General features: G+C 53.8%; 1 protein-coding gene across 4 annotated transcripts; it reads left to right on the forward strand.

Moving 5' to 3' along the window:
- Positions 1-25,832, forward strand: CABP1 (calcium binding protein 1). 4 transcript variants are annotated; one of them, XM_068653898.1, is made up of 8 exons: positions 671-810; positions 12,297-12,545; positions 17,165-17,341; positions 20,728-20,758; positions 21,429-21,572; positions 22,805-22,914; positions 23,320-23,467; positions 25,215-25,832. In XM_068653898.1, the coding sequence occupies exons 2-8, from the start codon at positions 12,501-12,503 to the stop codon at positions 25,238-25,240; spliced, it is 681 nt and encodes a 226-aa protein (XP_068509999.1). In that variant the 5' UTR covers positions 671-810; positions 12,297-12,500; the 3' UTR covers positions 25,241-25,832. The 4 variants fall into 4 exon arrangements, with proteins under 4 accessions (XP_068509998.1, XP_068509997.1, XP_068509999.1 ...); XM_068653896.1 differs by lacking the exon at positions 12,297-12,545 and having other exon boundaries at positions 13-810; XM_068653899.1 differs by lacking the exon at positions 17,165-17,341.
- Positions 25,833-25,870: the final 38 nt, after the last annotated feature.

A 25,870-nucleotide genomic window follows, 5' to 3' on the forward strand; every position in this document is an offset into this window, starting at 1 on the left:
GACGGGGACAGGGACCGGGGGGGGGGACAGCGGTGCCCGCCAGCCCCTTCCGCGGCCTTTGTGGCGCTGTCACATGGGCCGGGTGCGGGATTTAAGCGGGGGCTCCGCAGGACATGCCGGGAGCGGCGCGCCGCAGCCCTCCGTGCCCGCAGCGGCAGCGCTCCGCCCGGCCGGGGATGCGGCGGTAGCGGCCCCGCGATGAGCGGCTCCTCCATGGCGAAAAGCGAGTCCCGCACTTCGCTGCTCAGGGCGGCGGGGAGCAGGAGGGCTCCGGGGGGATCCCCCCAACCCCAATCCCAACCCCAACCCCGCGGGGGCCGCGCCCGGGCTGGCAGAGGGCAGGCGGGGAGGGAGCCGAGCCCCGAGGCGCTCCCCGGGGAGCCCAGCGCCCGCAGGCCGCTGTGCCAGCCCCCTGCCCGCGAGGACGGGGCCAGGGGAGCGGGGAGGCTGCCGGCCGCCGGGGGGGACGGGCAGCAGGAGCCCGCGGAAGGAGGAGGCAGGGGAGCCAGGCACCGGCACCGCCACCTCCCGCCGCACGGCAGCCACGGGCACCCCCCGGAGCAGCAGCAGCAGCAGCTCGCGGCCAGGGATGGGCAGGAGGAGGAGGAGGAGGTGGAGGAGGAGGAGGACTTTTTCTTCGGGCACAGGCAGAGGGCCAGCAGAGAGTCCCTAAAGCTCTCCGAAAACGCTTCGCCTCCGTCCAGAGCCGGCAGCAAGTGCTCCGCCAAGTCCAGCGGCGGCGAGCGGCCCCTGGAAGCCGACCCCCTCTTCCACCAGCTGCACCCCATGCTCAGCTCGGTCTTCGGCCAGGTAAGGAGCCAGGCGCCCCCCCCTCCGCCGCCCCCTGCATCCCCTTCTGCTGCTCCGGGGCTGCAAATGCACTGCTTCCTCCTGCCCAACGGGGCCAAACTTCCCCGAGCGCTGCGGCACCGCCGGGGCGCTGCGGAGCCGGCTCCGAGCGGGGGCCGGGGGCTCGGTGCCCCCCCTCGGGCACGGCCGCGACCCCCGGGGCCGCTGCGGAGGGCGCTCCAGGGCTCGCCGGCGGGGGAAAAACCCTGGAGCCGGGGGAAGTTGTGGCTCTGCCTGGTGAGGGTGAGTGTCAGGGAAGCGATTTATTTATTTATTTTAAATATCTCTCTATATATTTACTTATTAGGTGCCATCTCTCTGGCTCCCCGCCTTGCTTCGCTGTATTTGTTTACATCTCCTTATGGTACATTTCTGTGCGATCAGCATATGAATCATTTCTGATGGCAGAAGCTGTCAGGGGAAGGTAGCGGGGAGGACGACAAAAAAATCCTGACCCAATTCCGAAGCCTTCCCAGTCACTGTGTTAGGGTGGAACAGATGCTTTCGGTGTTTGCGAGCGCTTTGGGTACAAAACTGTCATTTTTAGCTGCCTCTGGTAGTGAAATTACCCAACAGGGCTACCCTTTAAAAATGAAAAGGCAGAGGGAAGACCGGCTTGAAATTTTCTTTTAGAGCCATTTAGGGATGTTACTGGGAGATGTAATCTCCAGGAAGATTAATGTAACTGCAATCTCCCAGAAGCACAATTATAGGTATAAGCCAGCAGCCTGGGTGGCTGAGTTCCAGCCCGGGAGTGATCGATTAACCCAGAATTATGACTTGGGGGTTTTGTTGTTTGTTGTTGCATGATTTTTTTGTTGTGTGTATGTCTCGTTTTAAAGCGGGATTGGGAGGCTCTGCAGGATGCCCACTGAAATTGAGGTTATGGAGGTAACAAGAAGAATTTCTGTGATTTGAGGGGAAGGATGTGATACACCTGTACCTGCTCACTCTGCTCTCAGGAAGTGTTGTCTACTTCTGTTCATCCTCACTTCTCATGAGAAAAATCAGACCTCCTCTGCTTTCCTCAGCAATTTTGCATCCTTGCTACCAGTCCATTATTTATGAGTGTCACCGTTGTGTTGAACTCAGGACAGATATTACCCTCCCTGTGCCCATGAGGGACCAGGAGCCTAGATTAACATTTAGTAGCAGCACTAAGGAAGGGCCTAGTGAGTGGCTGGGTGCTCAGCTGGGTCACACAATCGGTATTCTTTGAAAATCTGCAGACTGAAATCCGTGGGCTCAGCTCTGGCTGGTGCTGTCTCCGTGGTTCTGAGGAAGATGAAGACGCATCTGAGAACGGATTTTAAGTCTGTGGGGCTGCGTTCCCAGTGCCGAAGTACAAACAAACCTGTGTCAGGGCTCCTGCTCGCAGAGACCTCTCTGGTTTCGAGCTCTGTCCTTACCCGAGCGGCACCTTCATTGCACCCGCTGTGCTGCGTTCCAGTGCTGTGACCCGCTCCCAAATGCCGCAAACTTAGCAAAATTGAATTCCAGTGCAGAACCGTGCTGCTTACAGACAAGGGACAGACACAGCTCTGCTTTTCCTTCTTGCACTCGGTGCATAGCACCAGGGCTGAGAAACAGCAACCACCAGCGTCTCTCTTTAGAAGCGTAATATTATTTATTCCCGTTTCTCTGTACTCAGCTCTGCCTTGCTTTCTCTGAAGTAACCATGAGAAAACGACCATCCAGGGGAGGTTTTAGGAGCAGGGCAGTACAGGGATTCGTGGGTATAAAGGGGAACTACAATATGGGCTATGCGAAGGGCTGCATGCAGGAGGAGAGATGTGGAGATTTCTTGTAGTGATCTCAAAATCCTGGGATGGATACGGGTCTTAGGATAAGAACCAGGAAATTCTGTAACGGAAAGGAATGATGGAAATTTTGTTTCTGCAAGTGAAGACATAGATGCTAAGCGTTGTGTAAAAATATCTTGAGACAGAGCAGGATTTAAACCTGCGGGAGCACAAGTTGCAGCCTGGGCTGAGCCGTGGTCGCTGGCGCAGAAGTGTCCAGGACTGCAGTGTAAAGCTGCAGGTGCTGTGCCACCGGTCTGCACCTCGCAATTAGGAGCCAGCAACAGCTCAGCAGACAATTTATTTAATCCGAGAACTTCTTTCCAGCCCACACGGCCCACTGTGAAACAGTTCAGACAGTCATTTTGCAGCGCGTGCAAGGAGGGGAGCCTGGTGATGCGTATCTGCAGCGGCAGCGCCCCGAGGTCCGGCAGCACCGGTACGTCCTGTGCCGGCTGCGCACCCGCAGGGCTCCATCCCGCTCCCCTCGCGGCGCGGTGCGTGGCCGCAGATGCAGACACCAGATCAGATCCGCCGAAAACATTGCAGGGCTGACTTCACAGGGGACGTTGTTACTGCAGTCAGAGCGAAAGGAGCAGTCCAGGACTGGAGGATTGTGTCTGAGGGAGGCAGATTTGTAGCTGTGCAGGAAAAAAAGAGCGAAGGCAGAAGTGCCGCCTTTACATAACCGGCACAGCGATGTGGAGCGCTCTGCGTGTGTACTCCGGGAGAATGCTAAGAGACCGCCGGGATGCAGGATGCAGTGATATTTTATTAATTAGCCTCGTGCTATATTGGTGCAGTGATGCCGTGATATAAAAAACACAGTAATACTCTCCTTAGGACCTTGGGCCGTTCTGTAACTGAGCGTTACACAAATTACTGAACGCAGGGGAGCGTAACGGTGCCTTAGTGGGAGCCAGGAGCCGTCCTGGGGTAACGACCCGTCCCCACAGCGGGTCCAGGTGGGAGCTGTCGCATGCAGCAGTGATTACTTTGGGCATGCTGTTAGCAAGGGGTTGTGCCGGCGTGACAGCACCACCCCGCTGCACAGGAGGCAGCGAGCGAGGTGTTATCGCCGGGCTGCCGTCTTGATCGCGCGGCCGGGACTTGGCACGAAGGCAGCGCCGCCGAGCGAGGCGGTGACTGCGGGAGCACGGCCGGCGGTGCCCCACGCGAGGGGCAGCGGGCAGCCGTGTTTGCAGGCGGCGCTGCAGTGGCGGCTGCTCCATCCAGCAGCGAGAGCTGGGCACTGACTCACCGTGGAGCTGGCAAGGATAACGTGCGATCGTGCAGCAACGTGGGAAAGTGGCGCAAAGAGGGAGCGTGGGGAGGGCGGTGGCGTCGTTCTGGCCCGTAGCAGGGGAGTGCTGGAGTGGCCGAGAAGCGAAGGAGTGTGGTGTAGGAAGAAGGAGCGTGCTGTCACCCCTTGGAGGGTCCCGTGGGGTGGCTGCAGGACGCAGGGGAGCAGCGGTGCCGTCCCAAGCAGGAGCACGCCCCTAACAGCAGAGGAGCAGCGCTACCTCGGCCACCGGGATAGCACTGCAGTAGCAGCAGGTGAGTTATTGATGTGACAGCAGCAGCAAGAGCAGCTCAGAGGCTGGGACAGCAGCGTGGTACCAACGGGGACCGCAATGCAAAGCTGTGGGGTAGCACTGATGTGGCAGCACCTACAGCAGCAACTACAGCTTGGCCCTGGGCTCGCAGCGCAGGTCCTGCGGCACGCAGCCCGCCGGTTCTCTGCACTTCACTCCTGTGCCCCGGGGTCAGCCTGGCTGGCACCTTGAGGAGAGCTTTTTGTGGCCTTTGCTATGCAATATTAATTTGCAAGCGATCCTGCCATGTGAGACCTGACCGTTTTCAGAGCCGTTTAGCTTTCACACCCTGCCTGCCTGTTAAATTTTTCAGCGAAGTGATTCCCCAACAGTTTTCTGTCAATTGCTTCTGGTAGCGTGGGGATCAGGGGGGTCAAATAATGCCACAGGGAATCATTAAATATTTACGGGCTGCTGCTGTTAGCACTGTGGCCAAAGGGGCTTTTGTATTTCTATTTGTACAGGCAGTTAAAAGCCACTCCTATCTGCACCATCTCCCGGTCCCATTTTAATGTCAGTATCCGAATTACCATTAAAATAGGGAAGGAATCTTTCTGCATCTCCCATTTTCCTTTTCTGGTTCTGCTTGATCTTCCTTTACTCAGATGTTTTAGTTAATATTAACAGGTTTTAATGGACCTTGGAGCAAACCAGAATGTCAGAAGCGGCCCTGTTTTGGGGCAGGACGTGTCCCCAGGCTGCCTGTGTGGGAAGCAGGTGCAAAAGGCATCCTTTTGGGTAAGGACAACGCGCCTCACCCAGCCTCACAGCCTGGCTGGTCTCCTCACCCGCAGGACGACCTTGTTCCCTCGAGTGGCTTCGACTCCAGCCGACTCTAATGGGATTTTGCCTAAGAGCAGATGCTGCGGCAGGACCACACGTGGAGCTCTGCCAGCAGAGAGCCTGGCAGCCCTGCACAGCCCAGGGGGGCACCGCTAATGGCCCCGTGATGGAAGCTTTCTGCTGCCCCTGCGTGCCAGCGAGGAGGCTGCTGTGCGCTGAGCTGCTGGTGGAAGCTGTGGGATGCAGCGCTGCGGGGTAGCGGAGGTGAAGGTGAAATGTCTTGGCTTGCAGGGTCTTGTGTGCTGTGCTGCCCCATGCTGTAAGGCAGAGGCAGCGCTGGTGAGTCAGGGTCACGGCGAAGCAAGGGCAGTTTCTCAGCTGTTCTTTTACAGTGTGAAATCGGCAGAGTGACTTGGGGTAACCGGATTTTTCCTGTAGCTCAAAACATCCAGCGTTACAAGGATGCTGGCCTTGCTGTGTAGCCGTAGCTTACAGCTACTGAAGGCACACAGGTGAGAAGAGACAAAACCCAAAGAAACTCTGCATTCCCTCTTCCTACTTTGCTTCCTCTTTTTCGGACATCTCTGAGAGCTTGCTCTGACCCCCAGGAGCATCCTCAAGGTGCCCGTAAAGGGAAGGCAGGCACGGGCTGCAGCGCTTCAGCTTCGCTCACAAATCCTCCTTCTCTGCTGCATTGCCCTGCATGGGACCAGCCTGCTCTGCCGGCTGCAGCAGGGCAAGGAGGAACCTGTCCAAGGGCCTGGCTCCTGCCCCCAAAAGCCCCTTCCCTGGCCCAGCAGGGACCCCGCAGGCCATTGGGGCCCTGGGTCTGGCTGTGCCCGGGGAACCTGCGGGTGTCCTGGTGCCAGGAGCGTGGTCTGAGTGGGGAAGCACCCGTCGTGCTGATGGCCGGGCACCTACTCACAGTGGTCCGGGTACCTGTGTGCGTCTCATACGGCCTCCGCGCTTCCTGCCCTGCGTGTTGGCACAGCCCACGTCCATGCATGCAGCCTGATGTAAAGAGCCTCCACGTAAACGCCGTGCCTGCAGACATACAGCCTGTTCTGTGCGGCCCCTGCTAGATCTTCGGTGTGGCTGTGCAAGCACCTCTGTGCACACACGCGGTCCTGTGCTTAAATACTCGGCACATAGGGACGTCCCTGCCTGCTGAGACCCTGCTGTATGAGGTGCAGCTCATGTGTTTTCTGTATGTGACGGGCACGGGTACAGAGGAACAGTGTTCCACTCGAGCACATCCACCCAGCCTCCCCGTTGCTCAGCTTGGAGAAAAAAATCACATTTATTGCTTCTAAAAAGCTTGAGGGATGGCAGCCAGACACACAGAATCACTGAGGGGCAGTGGATAAGCTTGCTGCCTGCAGCGGGTCTGCCAGCAAACATTAATCTTTGTCAGTGATTTACTTTTAAACAAATCTGTTTTAAAAGGATATGGAAAGGCATCAAAATAAAACCAAGCTAAAGGAACATTCATTAAATATTCAGCTCATGAAATATACAGCAACATGAGCTGATGCACTGAAACGCACAGCCCTTCTGGTTGGGTTCAGCTTAGCTTGTGAGAGAATAAAATCTTTCAATAATGAATTAACCATCGTCTAAATTAGCCCTCTGTGTGTTCCACCACCCTATACTGCCTTGGGTTTTGTTTGATGCAATGTTGGCTTTGAACAAAGTGTCAGGGAGGAGTTTCGCCGGAGATGTAGTGGAAGGGCTGCAGGTTTGGCAGCTGAATTCGTTGTGGTTCTTTCTAGCATTGCAGCTTCAGGAGATGGCTTTCCCTGATGAGTCCATGAGTGGTATTGATCTCCAATAACAAGCAGCTATGTGGTGTGCAGCCAGTAAAAGGCGCTTAGCTAACTTTGGGCTCCCTTTCAATAATCCTCTGACATTCCTGTGACCTTAGAGAGCAGCAGCAGTGCCCATGAGCTCGAGCAATCCTTCAATTTCAGTCAAATGCCCCTCTTCGAAATAAAGACAAACAGCTGTCATGGCTCATACAGTCACACTGAGTTTTTCAGTAGCCCTCTGCACTGGCATAAGACCACGAGCTCAATACAATGTCTAAATGAAGTCATTTGCAGTTTTCTAATCTCTCTTCTGTCCGTTCCTCCTTTAGAGTACTTTGCACCTTGCAACCACCTTTGGAAAGAACACATAGCATTGCTTCAGCCCACTCAGATGAAATACGCTCCCTGGTCTTGGAAGGAAACAAGCAGCCATGTACCTCTGTGAGGCATCGTGTCACAACAGTTGAGGGCAGGAAGCAGAAAATGGCCAACAACCCCCCTGTATTCTGCTGAAATAACAGAAAAAAAAAAAAAAAAAAGAGTATAGGTAGTTTGTGAGCAGCTGCACTGAGATCGAGCCAGAGTGCTCATCTGGGATATGCAGTTTGGTCCTTCTGAAGGTGCTGTCAGGTCCCTGCTCAGAACAGAAACGAGGCAGACCTCAGTTTTATGGTGCTGTATCTTGTCTATTGCTGCAGGACTGGATTGGAGTATGGGGTTGGTATGGTTCCTAGGGCTCTGCCCACCCACTAGTCAGCCACCCCTGCAGCACCCCAGCGTGCCAGCGGGTGCTGAGCCCCTGCCCCTTTTTCCTTTGGAAGAGGTGAGAGACCCAGGGCAGCACCAGCTGCCCTGACAGAGAGCGATTCACAGTTCTTGTACGTCTGAACGAAGGGAAGGGACCCTCTGAGGTTGGTTTTAAACCCTCTTCATACTGCATATACCTGGCAAACTGCTCTAGCAACTTGTGGGCTGTCAAGCTGCTGCTTGTCCTTTTGTAGCCCATTTAAAAGCAGAAAATACCCCCAGCACGTAGTGCTCCTCTGCACATCTCCTGTTGGGTCAGTGCAAAATGCGAGTACCAGATCTGCGTGGAAGGTGTCAGGAGGTGGCACGTTCCCATCTCTTTTCATCAAACACGGAATAAAGCTAGCTAATTACAGACAAAGCTGTGCGAAACGGAAGCTGGCTCTTCAGGGTTTGTTACCTTGAGAGGGACGGAAAGCATCCTTGGTTTTTTAATAACCTTTCTGTTGTTTGGGACTGAATATGATCCAATTGCTCTAATGGAGGAGAATATTATGCACAGCATGAGTCAGCAACACTTTCTTTCTGGAACAGCTGACAGCAAAGAAAGTTCCCAAACTCTCTGCAGAAATATTCCTCCTCCCAGCTGAGGGGATGGGCTGCATCTGCCAGTGCTTGCTGGTGCCTCCGCTTGAGACGGACCTGTCCTTGCCTGATGGCAGCGTGGAACCATCCCAGGTTCACCCGAGGTTAGATAACACAACTCAGGATGCAGGGAAAGCACTCGGGAGCCTGACACAGACGAAGGGGAAGCCAGGCACAGAGGTTTGCAGTGCCGGTGCCTGTTCCAGTGGCTGGGAGCTCTGAAGCAAGGCCCTTGACAGCACTGGCAGAGGAAGGATGTTAATAAATCCAAATGCTAAGGCTCATCTGAGGTCATCCAGTAAACAAGACAGGGCTGTTTTTTGTAAAACACAGATCTATAGGCATCAGCTGAAGGCTGGCTGGGAGCAGATTTGAAAGCTAATAAGCAGTATGTGCACTCTCTGCTCCGGCATAGAAAAAATAGATGAAAAATTCTTAGCCTGCTAGGGGAAATTAAATAAGGCAGCGTATTTTAGGATACTAAATCTTCCAAGCATGCAGCGAGTTCTTAGGGAAAACTGTGGATTTCAATGAAGAGATGCTAGGAATGCTGTGCCATGTGCTCTCCTCAGACATTACCCCACCCCCAGGTGCTGAGGGTGCCCTTTGCAGCGCTGTGTTACGAGCAATGACCTGATCTGATGTTCCAGCAAGTGAAGGTCCATGTGCTGAAACGGGCCTGGCATCCGAGCAGTCTTCCTGTACAGCTCTGTACTTCCACGGGAAATGTTTGCCAAGCAAACCTGCAGTCCCACATTTTGGCTTGATTTTTGTCCTTTCTGTTGGAGCGGTCAGGTATTTTGCTGTCACTGGATGAAGTCTGTTACAGCTACCAAGTGATTAGCCGTGCCGGGGTCCAACCCTTTCCTATGGAATAAATATTCGAACCCGTGGTGCCAGCCTGAACAAAGCACTGCTGCTTTTTAAAGAATCCAAGCACATGAAGCCACCTAAATCACTCCCTGGCAGTGCCAAGCCATCCGGCCTCCTCCCTGCTCCTCGCCCAGGTCAGTCCATGTGCCAAGCTCCTTGCCTGGGAGCTGAGCTCACCCTGTGCCAAACTGCATCCGCGAAGGTCTCTGCTCTCCTCTGTGGGTTTCAGGGAAAAGGGGGGGATGCAGGCACAACGGCAAGGCGTGCATTTCGCAAAATTCCTCCTGATTTTTAGAAAGTTTACAACAGAGCCCCAGGCCTTAAAAGAACAGTGTGATTGCCACAAAGAACAGTGTGGGAAAGCCGGTATACATGCATGTGCAGCCCTCCCACACGCACCCTGACTACCCCAGATATAGGCATGCCCACAGATCAGCACCTACACACAAATGCTTTTGACACACTTATTCTCAGCATCCTGTTCTCTTACAGCAGCCTCGTTTGGAGGAAGGGAGAAAATGTGCTCCTTCTAACCTAATCTTCGAATGACCTCTCCACCAACCCCACTCCCCTGCGTCTCTCTAAGCTGCCCTTGGTGGCGATGAACAAGATCCCAATGTCCAAGTGATTTTCCTCCTGGAAGGTCAGCAGGGTCTGCCTGCTAGATTGCGATGTGCTGCCCGATTGCTCTTAAGGGATTCAGGGTAAATAAGGGGATAAAGAAACTGTTCACGGCCACATCTCTCAGGCCCGCTGCGGCTCTGCCAGCGCTCCTGCAGAGCCTGAGGGCTGACTGTGCTGCGAACCTGGTGCGAGTGGGCTCCCACCCATTGCCTCTTCCTTCCCTTCCCGGATTGTGAACTCCCTCCCGAACCTGGCAGCCGATTCCAGCGCTCTCTCTCTGCCCTGCGCATTTTCTGCGACTGCTGCAACTGCAGGGAAGAGAAGTAGGAGAGCAGGGAAACGCGGCAGTGTGCCGTGCTGGCTGGCTCCCGACGCCCCGTGCAAGCTCCTGGTTAGGGGTGACCACCTCAACTCCTGCTGAGGGGCACTGAGAGCCCTGCCAGACGTGCTCCCTGCCTGTCCTTTACAGCCCCCTGGCATTTTGGAGCTGCGATGGATTTTCGAGACGGGCACTTCTCAGTTGCAGGGCGTTCCTGGCCTCCGCGCTGCCTGCCAAGGGGAGATTTATGCTCGGCAGGGAGGTGATGCTCTCTCTCCTCTCCGCTCCGGAATTGGAGTCATTTGTCTCGGGAGGGAGCCCAGGCGCCTCGCTCGCTGTATGGCAGCTTCTGCTCAAGGGAGACAAGCACTTCGTCAATAAACAAGGAGCCTGGGGAATGGCTCCAGCTGACAGAGGACGTTATTAACGACCAGCACTTCGGCCAAGGGTAGATCAGCCTCCTCCCATGAGCTGCTTTAAGAAGGGAAAGAGAAATAGAGCCAAAGATGGCAGCCTCGAGAGGAGCTGGGAGTTTTGGCATCCTCCTGCTGCAGGGGCCCTGGGCTGTGCCTGCCCCAAGGGCTGACCATGTATTTCCCCTCCGTCAGGGCTCCTCCAACCGTGATAAGAGGTGGTAGGGCCAGCTTAGGAAAGGTTTCCTTCCCAGCCCCATGGGTGTGCTCTGATACGGAGACCTTCCAGACCAGAGTTTCCCCATCCCCTCTGTCCCCCGGTCCGTTTGCTCCGGGTAGAACGGGCATCTTCCAGTGCCTGCTACCACAGCTTCTCACTTTGGGGGAACTGTGGGACTTCGTGCAGCTCCTCCCAGCCTGTGCGGTGAGGAAGGCACCGAGCAGATCTGAGAGAAGAGAAGAGGAGAGGAGAGGAGGCTGTTCCACTGCTTGCACTCCTGGAAAGTGGCTGCTACGAGGAAGAGCAAGAAACACTACCCCACATCGCCGTGCGCTTCTGGCTGTGTCTGGAACTGGAGAAGCTCTTGACTCTTGTCATGGTTGGCCTCCTAAACTAATCTCCTCAGGTGGAAGAAGCCTCCAGGCTCTAAAGCAGCTGTTGGTTCACCTTACAGTCATGCTTAGTTTGCCACAGCACCATCTGGGTGGAAGCAGAGAAAGCCCTGCTTTGTTGTGGTACAGATAGTTCATCTCTGTACACGGACAGGTGTAGGATCAGTGCCAGCCTGGCCTTTGCATCCCTTGCAGGAGGTAGCTCCTCATGCCGTGGCTTCTTTCCTCCCTGAGCTGCTGCCACGGTGGTGGCTTTGTGGCTGGGGATGCATTCCCTGCCCTGGTCAGGTCCTGTTGCCCGGGCTGATGGTGAGTTTTTACACGATTTAAATCTCCTTTCAGACCAAATGCTCTTACGCGCAGCATGAGAACAGAGGAAGAAGTACTGGGGACTCATCCCCTTTCTTTCAGAAATGATTCAGCAGGCCTGAAGCTCAGAATTCGGAGCTGGGGCTGGGCTTAGGAGCCCCTTATTTATCCCCGGACTCAGGTGGTTGGGTCTGATGCCCAAATTCTTGCTTTCACATTACCCAGCCTGGGGCTGTTTGGATTTAGGATTCAGGGGCGAGCCCGTCTTTGGCAGACTTGTACAGGAAAACCTCCGGTTGGTTTTTACTTGCAGAAAGGTGGAAAAAAACTTTAAGACTGGCTCAAGGTCTCTCCCTTGTGGTTAAAAATTTCTGTCCTGGGGTTGAGAGCATTGCAGGGACCCTGCACTGCTGCCTCAGGGCTTGCTTCCACTGTGGCAGGAAAAGAATGAGGGACTTGCAGGTCTGCTAGTCTTTATAAGCTGAAACAGGTCCCACCCAGCTAAATGGTCCCTTTCTGCTCCAAAACGAGCTCTGGACTCTGCCCCAAGCCCGTAAGTGGATTGCCTTCTGGCCAGCCTTGCTCTCTGGTGATTGAAAAGCTGAGAGGAGGTAGGAGGGGGGTGGGCAGGGCTGCAGCGTTCGGAGGCTGTGTGGACCCAAACTAGCTGGATTCACTGAACTCATCACTAAAATCACTTCTTGCGGTGCCTCTCTGTTTTAATTCTCCCTGAATCAGCTCTCTCCCATGAGTGAAACAATCTTGCCTGCAGATTGAGGGGGGTGGGAGGGATTTGAACATTAATCTGATGTAGATTATACATCCGCCTCCCTCTCTCTCCCCTTCTCACTCCCTCTCTCTCCCTCTTTCTGTCTGTTTCTCTCCCCTCCCTCTCCTTCCTGCTTCATCTCTTCAAGAAAGTGAACATAAAGTAAAAACACGGAGAGAGAGAGGCAGAGAGAGAAAAAGCTCCCCGAAGAGGGAAGCCCCAGCAGCCAGTAGCTGTTTGGATTTGCCTGGCGCTGCCTTTCTTGCTTTGCTCCCAAGGAATACCTTTAATGGGATCATTTGCTTCAGTTCCTTTATAACCAAGTTCACCGGAAAGGCAGACTCAACATATTATGGGCAACTGTGTGAAGTCTCCACTGAGAAACCTCTCAAAAAAGGTATGTTCCCTAAATCAAAGTGAATTGTGCTTTTCCAGCCCTGCTTCTTGGGACGGGCGACGTCGTGGGCAGACGGGCAAGGGAGGTGGGAGAGCCGCAGCGGTGCGTGCGAGGGGCTCAGCTCTCTTCACAAGTCTTTTTTGTAAGAGCTGCTCGTGCAAGGGCAGCCACTAGAGCCCGGGATGCTGAACGCCACCATGTGTGTGTAAATAAACGCGTGTATATATCAGCAGGCGTGTGTCCTGCTCCGTGGGTGCGTGCCCACTGCGTCCATGCACGCTTGTGCTCGTTGATGTGCTCGATACGCTGGCACACGTCGTCTGTGCAGGCAGCTTCAGGTATGTGCATACACGTGAGCTTGTGTACGGGTGTGCATGTGCTTCACTCGAGGGTGTCTGCACGAGCCCAGCCGCGTGTGTCATTTCTGCAGGGTCATTTTCCTGTGCACGAGTGGCTGTGTGTGTGTGTGTGTGTGTGTGTGTTCCTGCTGGTGTAACAACACGCACACCTCAGGATCCGAGCTGTGCTAGGTGTCCGCAGCTGTCTGTGCCTCTCCACACCCATCTGGAGGGCTGTGAGCAGGCGCGTGGTGCTCACCGTGTGCTTCACACACTTCTCCCCGCTTGCACGCGCGTGGTCCGGGTGCTGGGGTGCGTCTTCGCAGCAGTCTGCATGTGGCTTTGTGTACTCCCATCCTTCTGTACGCACACATCTTGTCTGGATGTATGCACTCGGGCACAGCAGCATGTTCTGTGACCCGTCTGGCCGTGCCCTGTGAGGGGACACGCTGGGCCTACCCCCTGTGTGCATCCCTCGCGTGTGTGTGTGCATCCAGCGCGTGCCCAGCAGCACGGCCCATGTGCATGGGGGCCTGGGCCCGGCCCTGCTCCGTGTCTGTGAGGCTGCAGTCCCCAGACTGCTGAGGTTTTTAAAACAACCCCAGGACTGATCAGATTCAGGAACCGTCCTGCTGCCAGGGACAGGCGGGAACGATTCGCCCCAGTACCGTTTCCTGCCTGGCTGAGGGAGGTGCAGCAGCACCGTGTACCTGTCAGCCCCACGGATCTCACTTGGCACTGCTGAAAATCTGATAACTCAGCAGAAAGCTGTTTGATTCACTCCTGGGGAATGATGAAGTTTCGCTGAGCATCCCCAGCACAGCGATGGAGAGCTGGCTCTGGGGAGACCCTGCTGGCAGTGAAGGCGCTGCCATGGGGCTGAGCCACCAGGAGGCCTTGCCCTCAGGAAAATCTGCTGTGGAGAGGGTGTCCTAGCAGGGAGTTTCTTCTGGCCTCAGATTTACCTCGTAAACAGTTTCCTTGTTATTTTGGCTCCTATTAACAAGGCTCAGTGCTGCTGCAGGAGTGCTGGGATAGCCGAGGAGAGAATTCATCATCGAGCAGTTGGACAGTGCCGAGACCAGTCCTGTGTCAGGGTGACCCCCAGGAAGGGGCAGGAGTAGCTGAGGTTTACCCAAACACCACAGGTTAAAAAAAAAAAAACAAAAAACAATTTGGCTATTCCTAGGTCGCCTCCAACTTGCAATAAAAGGAGTTGGCTGCAGCTGTGCTCAGCACGATCAAGGAGATTGCAATTAAAGCCTGAAATGTGGCCAGGCTGCTTGAATCGCAATGGACTGAAGAAGTTGTAAACTCTGTGTGGTCAGTCTTTTTTAGGTAATTTATGCTTTCATTCCTAAAAACTGCTTCAGAAGATGCACTTTGTGCCTCGTTAGAAGGCCTGGGCTGGCAGGACTAAAGAGAGGAAGTTGCAGAGCTGAACTAGAGGATTTCTCCAACTCCGGTCTAGCCTCGGGCACCACTCCTGTGGGGCTGTGCTGACCTCTGGATCACAACACGTGTGGCTATGGGGATACTTCAGCCTTACACCACACAGCTTCACGTGGCTGCTTTGTGACCCTGGTCTTTTTTTTTCCCCAGATTTTACCTGGGGCAAGCTCAGAGGAAACTCAGTGAGGAGGACGAGGAGCTGGGCCCTGGGTGGTACCAAGTTACACAGGGAGGAAGCGCTCGCTCTCTGCCTGCTGCTCGTCCCTGTCCTCACCCCATCCCTGCCTCCCCAAAGCTCCTCTGAGCGTGAATGTCCTGGGGCTGAGGAGCTGCTCGCTGCTGAGCCAGAAGGGCAGGCACAGCTCTCTTCCTGCTCTCATCTCCGCCGTGTGGCCCTGCCGCAGCGAGTGGGAGCAGGGTTGAGGTGATGAGGGGCACGGCTCGGCAATGTGAAGGCCTTTTGCATCTGATGCCCATTCCCCAGGGAGCTTGGCGGATGGACATTGCCTGCTTATGGTTTCCTTGAGTTTTGCTGAAGTGGTGAGGAGGGGCTGTAGGCGATGTGGGGGTGGGAGCTGAACCTGGCTGATGGGAGATGTGATCCCTCCAATGCGTGATTTCCACCGGGAGGTTGGGAACCACTTCCAGGCGCTGGCTGGCCTGGCCAGGGGCTGGTTCCTTGCCTGTCCAGGTGACAACGCTCGGTCCTTTTCCCCCAGTGTTGGCTGCTGGCAGCTTCGCTTTCCCCCAGTGCCCCTGGTGGTCAGCCTTGGTGGCCTTTCCCTCGAAGAGGCCCTCCAAGATCTGGCCTGACCCAGCCAGGCATGGTAGTGCCCCTTTGCTCCTGCAAGAGACAGAGAAAGCCTGAGCTCCCCTGTCCTTTCCTTGTGTTTCTGCGCTGTGCATGCCGCTCTTTCCCCTGTAGCAGGCACCTGGCATTGCTCTGCCCTGTACCCGTATCGCAGCTCCCTTCCCGGCTCTGTCTGGATAAAGGAGGAGTGTGCTGGAGGACATTTTTGGGGGTGCTTGCAGGAGAAACCTGGAGGCTGCTGGGCAGAGGGAGCATCGCCTGGTGTAAATCCTGCCTGGAGCTGCAGGGCAGGGAGCCCCGGTCGGGCTCTCAGTAAGGCAGCCACCTTCTGTGGCTCTGGGCAGCTGTTTGATCGAGCTGATGATCTTTATCCACACAGAAAAATAGCGGGATGACCGTGCTCTGGTGCTGCCGTGTGGCTAGGTAAGAAATTGCCTGGAAAGGTCAGCAGGCAAGGATTAGGTGGAGGCTATGGGACCTTTAAGCTTTCGTGTCTCTTTGCTGGAATTCAATGCAGAACTGATGTGGGCTATTTTCAGTGAGTCACATTATTTGGTATATTAAACTCAAAAATGTGCCAAGCAAAAAAAAGCTGGTAATTTTTGCAAATACTTTGCACTGATGTCATGAAGCTATGCAGTTCAACACAGATGCCCTGACATTTAGCTGAGCTAGTAATATGCCATTTGCGGACGGATGCTCATCTCTCAGGTTTTTAAGGACAAGTGTCCGATGTGTCACGCTTAATCAGAGACAGATTTCCTCCTCAGCTACGACTGCGACAAAAGTGCTTTTCTGCTCCATCATTTTCTTTCTTCGTGGCTTGCTTTTTGGGTTGTGTTTGTTTTGGTGCTTGATATCCACATGACGTTATACACGAGCAGATTGGGGTAAGGCTGGCTGAAATGCAGACTGTGTGCACAAGGTAACAGCACATGGCAGGCACAGCGAGGAGATGCGATAGGTTTGGACAAGTGTGCCTGGGGTGTGCCTGCGCGTCTGGTGCTTTAGCCTGAAAAAGCACCTCAGGCTTTAAGGAAAGAGTTAATAAAGGAGCCGATGACAATTGACAGAGCTTCTCTGATCACCCCTGGGAACACCGGCTGTAAAAGTAGAATCGTTCCTGAAGAGGAATCTGATGCATGATTAATGTTTATTCTATAAAACCAAGGGTCCTGTGGGTTGTGCTGGCTTTTTATAGCTGCATGGGAATATCAGGATAAGACTTTTCTTGCAGAGCCAGGGAAATGCATTTCTATAAAAGGAAAGCAGTGCCTCCTTATAAAATCCAGTGCTGGAGCGCGTTCTGGAGCCCCAGCTTAGCAAGCCGTGTGCACTCACAGAAACGTGCAAAGGCAAACAGACCCAACCGTGCTCGTGCCTGACCTCTGCCCCGAACCGCAAGCGATTTAGGAGAGGGCAGCGCGCTGAGTGCCCGAGACCCCGAGGATGCAGCTAATTCCAGCAGAGCACAATGCGTGCCGCAGCTGGCAGAGCCACCCCATGCTGCCAGCGGCCTCGTGGTAGCGTCACCCAGCCGTGCTGCTGCCATGCAGCCTGGAGCCCAACGCGCTGCCTCTGCACAGCCTCGGTCTTGCCTCCCGGGGAGGCTCCGGCCGCTGTGGCCATCGGCAGCGTGGCCCCGGGCACGCGTACGGTGCCGTGGGGCACACTCGCTCGAGGAATCCTGAACTGTGGGGCTGGTAGCGGGAGCGCGGCCCTTTGGGCTGTTTCTGGGTAGACGTGAGCAGCTCGTGGAGGGTTTGATGTCGGTTCAAAGCGAAATTCCCCGGGCTGGCCGTACTTCTGTCGGCTTTTGAAAGTGAACTCCCGGATTTACGGCTTCCACACAAAGCGTAAGAGGTCGGCGGGGGGGACGCGGCGTGAAGCAGATGAAGGAAATTTAGCAATAATGGCTCTGCGAGGCGGTTCAGTAAAACTTCAGAGGCGAGGCTGGGCGAGACGGGGAGGTAACATCCTCTGTTGTGTTGTTTGCTTGCTGCTGGTTGGCTGGGAAGATCCGCCATGAGGAGAAGACGTGCTATAAGGCTGTCCAGACGAGCGAAGAGGGGCCGTCGGCCTGCGAGTACCAGGGTCCGCTCATGGTGCTGGCCCAGAACTGCGCCGTCATGCACAACCTGCTGGGGCCAGCATGCATCTTCCTGAGGAAGGGCTTCGCAGAAAACAGGCAGCCTGTACGTAAGTTACACCCAGCCGGGCGAGACACGCACAAAGCCGTGTGGACGCGAGCCGGGGACGCGGAGCTGCCCGCGTGCTCCCTGTGCGTGGAGCTCCGTAACCCCCAGCCCTGGGTCCTGGAGCATCCCGGCTCCAGCTAACGCAGTCACAGGCAAAGGTCAAAGCTGAAGCATGTGCAGAGAGGTCCCTGTGCCTAAACGGCAAGAAAGGATGATTTAAACAAAAAAAAATGCAGCTATGGAAGATAGATCCAAGCCTACACTCGAGTAGATGTAGTCACATGGATTCAGGAGAAGGACTTAAGACCCCGGGACTTGTATAATCAGATGGACTCTGGAGGAGTCCAGTGTTCAAAGCTGTTATTCCAACAAGACATTCACATCTCATTCCCAGAGGCTCAAATTAGCATTTAGGGCCTAAGTAGCCACTTAGATGCAAATCAGAGTATCCATATTGGGAACAAGCTGTCCCACAGAGATGCCCGTATTTGTTACTGTTCCTGTCAGCTCCCAGCGAGCATGCTAATACAAGCAGAAATGAGCATGCATCTGCCTCCTCACAGAAGCCCAAATGCAGTCTCTTGTACGCTTTCATGCACAGCCTGACACCGCAGCCACCCTAGCCAAATAAATCAAAGAACATCAGTCTGGCCTCGTATTTGCAAGTAGTGCCAGGCTACCAAATGCTATTGTCCCTGCACACACGGATAAACAGAGAACCACGTCTGTCCACCCCGTCACACCTCCTTGTAACTGTGCTCATATGCTTCTGATGTAAATGTTTATATATAAGCAAAGAAAGTAGGTATTTTCATGTGAATTCAGTATCTTTGTAAGCAGTAGAACGTATTTTCTGCACATATATATTATATTTCTACAGTAACATGAATGTAAAGACATACACAAAGGAATCATTGACACACGTTTTCTGGATATGCGTAAGTGGACATGTGTTGTTTTACATTAATCCAGTGCACTCCATATCCTCTGGTGAAACAAAGCTCACCCCAGTTTCCTGACAGTCAGGGCTTTCTCGCCCCTATAAGAAATGTCTCATATCCCTCTGCATGGGCACGGTTATCTGCAGCCGTAGGAGACACCTAGAGCTTGATTTCTGAAACCTCATCTTCAGCCATCAACCTAAAAAAGATCTGTCAGTCATTATTGATCACAGGGCCTTTGTTCTTGTTAACTTTCAGCCGCTAAGCGATCACGCATGCCTTGAGCCACTTCCCTGACCCCCAGGGCATGGTGTTCTCACACCAGTGCACCTACTGGTGCTGGCTCCCCACCACAGGACACGGGCCCAGCTTCCAGTGGAAGGCTTACACTGACAGAATCCATCCCGTTCAGGCCCTGGGAACTCACCGTACCCCAAGGAGTTTCCAAAATGAGATCAGTGATGTCTCTACCCTGGTGTAGCATAAGTACCTGATCAACAGCTTTACTTCTACTGACTGTAGTGCAGCAGGACTGTGCATAGAGCAGAAATAAGTGAGAGTAAGGCCATGACGTACCATGACTCTCTGAGGGTCACCTCTGCTCATATCTGGGTTCTGAACAGTTTTGTTCCTCTTTCCATATGTTCTCCAAGAGCCTTAGAGTGATTCAGCCCATTTCTTCCCGAGCGCTTTTCCTCCTTAATCATTTCGGGGGATCTTTTTTTTTTTTTTTCAAATTTAAACCAGAAAACCTCTCCGTGACGTTAGTTCCCGCTTGAGTCACATTTTTGGAGGGACAGAAAACCCTCCCCCTCCTTCTGCGTTCGCAGCCCGCGGCTCCGTGACGCTCGAAGCCGCGCGTGCGAGGATATGCGCAGAGCCCCGCCGGCGCCAATGCCCTGGGGTGCGACACCCGAGCCGGTGCTGGAGCCCCCGTTCCCGACGCGTGTCGGTCGCAACGTGGCCTTCGGTGAGCGGGGAGGAGGACGCTCTCGTGACGGCTGCGCTGGAGGTGTCGGGACCGTCGGTCACCTGCTGCAACGGGGTGGGAGGGCGGTAAGGCCTCCTGCACCCGGCCCCAGGTGTTGGGGGGGGAGCCGTTTTATTTCTTGGCGCTGATGGAAGCAGAACAAATGGGATGACATGTTTGAAAATACCAGGTCTGTGAGGGATGAAGCCGCGGAGCCAGCGTGCTCCGGCAGCTCCATCCAGCACAGAGATGCCTCTGGGAAGGTTATGAGCGGCGAGCTGGTCACTTCTCTGGCACAGCCCCCTCTGCACAGACGTAAAGCAGCGGGTGTCCTAGTTTGCTGTGCGCTCCGAGCAGCCGCCATTAGTTGCCAGAGGAGCCCGTGGTTAAATAGCAAAGAATCATCCTTCTCAAACCCGGCAAGGACACCGGCTCCGGGGCCGTGTGGGGAGGCTGCAGGACACCTGGAAGGCAAGGAGAAACTCCCCACGGTTGAGGGGAAAAGCCGAGAGTCAGCCGACAAAAGAGATGGCGTTTCTGTGTTTCCAAATTCTCAGATGCTTTGGATTTGCCTGGGAGCGATGAGAGGAATTAGGAAGGGTGTTTAAACCCGAAAGCAGTGCATTTCCATGCTCATCTCTTCTTCTTGGTGCAGTGGTGGAATTTTCCTATGCTCTTTTATATCCTCCCCCTCCTTCCACGAAATTGAAATTGGATGTTTGAAGTTGCAGTGTTTCCTGAACATGGTGAATCCTCGTCCTGTTTCGTTTGTAGATGACCTTGACGATGTACCTGTCGTGTGTCTGCCTTCATGCCTGGTTTCAGAATGCCTGTATGGGGAGCCGAGGCTGGGGGGAAGGGGCAAGTCCCTCCCTTCTTGGGGGGACTGCAGGAGATGGCACTGGGACGTGGGCTGTAAGAGAGCTCCTGGCTGTCCCTGTCCTGCCAGCAGGACAGGAATCAAGCAGGGACGCAGGCAGATGATGGTACAGAGCTTCTGGCTACAGGAGCAGCTTCCAGCTGGTTTGATCTGGCCGTTTCAGCAGGAGCTCAGGAGGATGCAGTCCCAGCCATAGAGCAGCTGCTGCAGCGCCGGTCTCTGCTCCAGGACTCGGTGCTGGGGAGCGATGCAGGAGCCCTGAGAGGTGCTCAGAGCACCAGCAGGTGGGGAGCCCACACGCAGGGCCCGTGCTGGCCCAGGTTCCTTCTGTCCTGGGGGAGCATCTGTCACCCCCTGTCCAGCAGACAAGGAGAGGGGCTTCCACGGGGAAGTGTGCAGGCTGAAACCCGCCCTGGTGGGGAGGAGAGCTGGGAAGCCTTGCTAGGTAGATGGTATTAAACATGTCATCGCCTTCTTGTTTCTTCTCTCACTTTCTGGCTCGTCCCAGAACTGTTTGCACCACCGAGTGCTGTTCTGAAACTGCGGCTGCGGCAAGCCAAAGGCTTTAACACAGTGTGTTCTCTTTTTGCAGGATAGAGAACTGCGCCCAGAAGAAATCGAAGGTAAAACTTGTCGCTCCTTCTGTGTCACCTTTCTCCCTGTCCAGGCTGGTCATTTCCAGGTTGGCCCCCAAGGGGTGGTAAAATAATCTGTGGCAAATCAAGGGAGGTGATTACTGGAATAATTCCTGGCAGCCCAAGCAAAAGAAATAGTATGTAAAACTGCAAGAGTGCTGGCTGTGGAGGAATTTGCATCTAATGCAGCTTCTTCAAGGTGGGAGGATGAGTGAGGTAACGGCATATGGGCTGCCAGAGAACTGCTGTACACCCCAGCTCCCATGGAAAGCATTGTAAAGGATGGCTGTAGGGAAGCTGTTTTACCTGCTAACCCCTACAGTGATGGCTATGGAATATTGTGTAGGGGTAAAAGTTGGGAAAACTCACTGCTTCCAGTGCCTTTAAGGAGTGCAGTTCAGGAAAAATCACTTTGTGGTACTTCAAAGCCTCTGTAGTCACAGCACGCTTTCCTGAAAGGGATGGGTCAGCAGTGCTGCTGCTAGAAGAGCTTGACACTGCTGCAGTCGTTGCTTCTTCACAGTGAGATCTGCTGGGAACACACGCAGTATCTCAGGGACCGGCCTCATAAAGTGCTGCTGGCGCTGGGGAGGTTTCTTGGAAAAGGTGTTTCAAGCTGCCTCTGACAACATTGTTCTTTTTGGATCCACTCCCACAGAATTAAGAGAAGCCTTTAAGGAGTTTGATAAAGACAAGGATGGGTTTATTAACTGCAGGGACCTGGGGAACTGCATGCGAACCATGGGCTACATGCCTACTGAGATGGAGCTGATAGAACTCTCCCAGCAGATCAACATGAACCGTGAGTAACACCCACCCTGCTGAACCTCTCTGGCTGCTGTGCCTGCGCTGCTGCTTTGGGCTGTTTGTTTCCTGCTGTCTCTGTTACTTGGTGTTCCTTTCCCTCTCATTTTTGGTTGTCATTTTAGCTCCCTCTCATCCCTCTGCTCATTCGTAGCCCCTAGCAGTCGATGCCCTTTTTATTGCTTATCAGATGAATGGGTTGTGTGGACCGTGCTGTATGGGAGCAGCATGTGGAAGGGTTGTCCCCCCTGCTTATGCTGCCAGGTGTAAAACTGCCCTCGATGTGGGCAGTTAGATCTCGGTGTTCAGCTCGTGGACGTCATCGTGCTGAGGCTGGTGTCAGATGATGTCGGACTGAAGGCGACGACTGGAAGATGGAGATATTTGGGTCAGAGTGGGAGGTGGAGGGGCTGCTCACTGCTGTGGGTGTCTGTGATCTGCTGTGCCCCTGCGGGTGGGATGCAAGCGAGCTGTGCTGGCAGCGCCGGGTGGGGGGCAGCTGCTGGAGTCACTGTGCTTGTGCCTCTTGTCTTTCACCATCATTTTTGTCACGACTCGTCCGTGACAGTGCAGGATGTTAGCCCTCAGCCAGGTGGGAGAAGGGAAACTCAGTGCATGTTGTTCCTGACATAGGCTGATGTAGGAAAGACGAGTTACCTGGACAGGGAAATGGAAGGAGTTGTGACATACACAACCGCTCGCGCACAAAAACAGCTGATGGCACACAAGGAGTTAGGAATTTGAGAGTGTTATTGCCAGCTGTCAGATGGGGGACAAACAGGAAAAGGAACAAATATGAAAATGAAACAGTTGGACATACATTAGCCACTGCTAATGAACCAAGACTCCACCACTGCTGCAGGGCACTGCCAGGGCATGCAGGAACGTCATGCAGTGCCCTCGCCATTTCTTTTGGCACAAGTGCAGCAGAGGGTTGCTATAAGCTCTAGTGGGACCAAGCCTCTAACACTCAGTACGTGATGCCATAAGGATGTAGCAGTCCATGGCAACACAGGCTGGAGTAGCTTGGGCTCATTCTGCATATCCCACAATCCAGGAAATACAACAGGCAGTGTAAAACTACCTCTGCTTTTCCTTCCACTCTCCTGCACCTTCTGTGCTTTGCTTCCTGGAGAACCAAGCCCTCCGGGGCACACAGAAGTGCAAAGTGAGCACTGGGCTTGGCTAATGTATGGAGTTCTTACACGCAATCTTTCATCTTATCCCAAGTGGGTGGCCATGTGGATTTTGAAGATTTTGTTGAGCTGATGGGACCAAAGCTGCTGGCAGAAACTGCAGACATGATTGGTGTAAAAGAGCTCCGTGATGCCTTCCGAGAGGTGAGTGCTCCCCACCGTGTGCCCCTCAGAGAGGTGAGCAACAGGAGACAGGAAAGAGAGAAGACTCACTGGGGAAGAGAAGAGGAGGAAAGAGCAGCACAGTGGAAGACTAAGAGTCAAGCCAGACATGAAATGAGGGAGGAGCAGAGAAAGTCACTAAGATAAGGGAGCCCTTGAGGCAAGGAAGAGGAAACTGATACAGTCAGAGCAGTAATGAGGGGTTTCTGAGGACAAAAGACAGGCTGGATCCAGACCAAATGGAACCCGAAAGAGAAAAAGGAGGGATGCAAAGGAATGCAGAAAAAATAGGGCACTCAGGAGCAGGACAGTACAAAGTCCAACCCAGAGCAAGATCCGTTTCCATTAACTGTATTTCCCCGGCTGGTATTTTTCATGTGCTTGCAGTTTGACACCAACGGCGATGGGGAGATCAGCACCAGTGAGCTGCGAGAAGCCATGAAGAAGCTTCTAGGACAGCAGGTGGGTCATCGGGATATCGAAGAGATCATCCGGGACGTGGACCTGAACGGCGATGGGCGTGTTGATTTTGAAGGTGAGAGGGGATGAGTGCTCCCTGTGCAGCTGCTGTAGTGTGAGTCAGAGTTTCAGCTCGGAGGCGGAAGCAGAAGGGAAGATTTGCATGCTCTGGGCCCAGGGATCCAAAATGTGGACAAACAAACAAACAAACTAACAAACAAAAACAAATACAGTTCTTCAGCTGAAGTGTTCATTTGTGTATCTTCTCTTGTTGCACCTCAATTTCAGTCAGGTCTCCATAGTTCTCACATGGAAAGGGAGATGCCCTGCCACAGAGAAACAGCTTCTGCTGTACCCGTGCAGCACCAGACTTCTTTTTACAGGGCATTTTCCTTTCCATTAAATCTATTGCAAGAGCTGTGAGAAGGCTGTATTTGTTTGGAAAAGCATTGCACCTTCCATTTCCTCTGTCTCACCTTATTATCTGGGTTTATAGAGAATTTGTTTCTGCACTGTTATGCCAGGAGATGGTCACATGCCAGATGTGCTCAGTAGCACTGTATATATCTAATCTAGATGTGTCATGTTAAATCCCACAGATAATTCATTTCTTCTTTCACTTTCCGTGCCAGAAGGAGTCGGAAAAAATACGAGCAGTTCGGCTACTATCCTAGCCATTAGCCGTGGCAGGAGTGATGTTGATAGAGCTCAGGATTCCTGGCAAGGGAAGCAGTTGATATCATCAGACAACTAAGAGGATAATAGAGCTGGAAGGTGTGAGAGCGTGGCAGGCTGCTTGTTTTCCTGGTGCAACCCTCTGCAATCAGGGTGAAGCACAGTAACGACAGAATTAAAATAAAATGCGTGTAATTTTTTGGCTCAGAGGCATTCCTGGATCTCCTACATGGCAAGGAGTCTCAGTCCTGAAGTTTCTGAGGGCTTTGGAAATGCTAAAAACTGGAAATGCCTCCCTAGAAAGCATCGGGTAGCTGCAGCAGTTGTAATGCACTGGCTGATTACCTGACAGTAGCTCTCCTTGTTTCCCACAGCTAAATTATGTTAGACAGCTAAAATACATGAAATGCTAGCCCAGTATCATTTTCTCTGTGAACTGCTGCTTTAGTTGTCAAAGGACAGCTCCATCAATGGAAAAAGAGAAGTCAAGGGGGTAATTTCCACTGCCCTCCTCTTCGCAGAGTTATTAATTTCTGGGCAATTCAAGCGCAGAGTGAAAACGCATTTCTATTTGATGGCATCCACACTCAATTTTAACAAGTGTAATTGACTCCACAAGCTGCAGGGTGGTGAAGAAATAGATCCAGGGTGTCCTTACCGCTAACCTGTATCTTCCAAAGCAAGGAATCCATCAAAGTAAACTTTTCTCTGCCAGAGCACCGGTATTACCAAAACACTTTCCAACACCGGTGTTTCCTTCAGCTGGCAAGCTCACTAAGAACCTGCCGTGCTCCCAAGGCTTTAAATCAATGCTCCCTGAAATTACGGCGAAGGGAGGCGACACTTGCCACGATGTGTTGCAAGGGGTTGCTTGTACAAACAAGCCTGCCTGCGTGTAGGCTGGCTGGGAAGGAGTCGGAGCAATGCACTGCCCTGCTGGCGGGGTCGTGTCGCTGGATCTAACGCAAGGATCAGAGCCCCTCGTGTGTGGGGGCTCTCCAGGGCTGCTCCCGGAGCAGCACAGACCTGCCGTGTGGACTCGGTTTCCCCAATTCCACCCCGGCTGCATGCTGTCTCCAGGGGGTGAGAGCTGGGGTGGGGACCTGGAGGTCTTTCGCTTCAGGGCTGTCTTTTCTTGTCGGTTGCAGAGTTTGTTCGCATGATGTCCCGTTGAAGGTTATTCTCAGCTAACGAATCAGCACCTTAGAGAGGGCAGAAGAGGACCTAGATGGAGCATCTAGCCCCGATGTTCCCACATGAAGGTTAATCGGCTGGCTGCAACTGGGACATTGCAAGATGACCTGCTGCTCCTTCCTCACGGTGGTCCCCATGCCCCTCCACCCTTTCACACTGTGAAAGACTTGCAACTTCCTACAACTGGAACCATTCCTTCAAGACGATTGCAGGAAACCGCAGAGCCGGGACTTGCCATGATGCTTTCATGGGATATTTGCAACTTCAGACTCCTCCTCCCCAGCTTTATTCTCCCACCAGCTGCTGCAAAGCGAGAGCGGGAGAAATCCTGGTGGCTGGGTGGATGAGAACAAAGCCATTGGGACTGGTGGCGGCCTCAGGGCGTGCTCTGCACTTCTTGGTTTCCCTTGGTGAACCGTGTCTGTGTTTGCTGTCTGTGTGTGTGTCTATCTGTGTGGGGTTATTTATGCTTCCTCGGCACATATTCGCATCTCCTGTGGTTATGTTTACCAAGAGAAAATTCAAATACATGTCTTGCGGGGGGAAAGCGATAAATCTGCACGCTGAAACGACGTGGAGCCTGGGTGTCCGTGTGAGAGGCGGCGGGGCT

This window comes from Anas acuta, chromosome 17 (genome assembly GCF_963932015.1).
Source record: "Anas acuta chromosome 17, bAnaAcu1.1, whole genome shotgun sequence".
NCBI lineage: Eukaryota > Metazoa > Chordata > Aves > Anseriformes > Anatidae > Anas > Anas acuta.

Bases quoted from the DNA above. Each gene is read 5' to 3' on its own strand.
- CABP1 (XM_068653896.1), top strand. From the start codon at position 199: ATGAGCGGCTCCTCCATGGCGAAAAGCGAGTCCCGCACTTCGCTGCTC. The intron at 21,573-22,804 runs GTGAGTAACACC...TCTTATCCCAAG, and splicing joins CCAGCAGATCAACATGAACC to TGGGTGGCCATGTGGATTTT. The intron at 23,468-25,214 runs GTGAGAGGGGAT...TGTCGGTTGCAG, and splicing joins TGGGCGTGTTGATTTTGAAG to AGTTTGTTCGCATGATGTCC.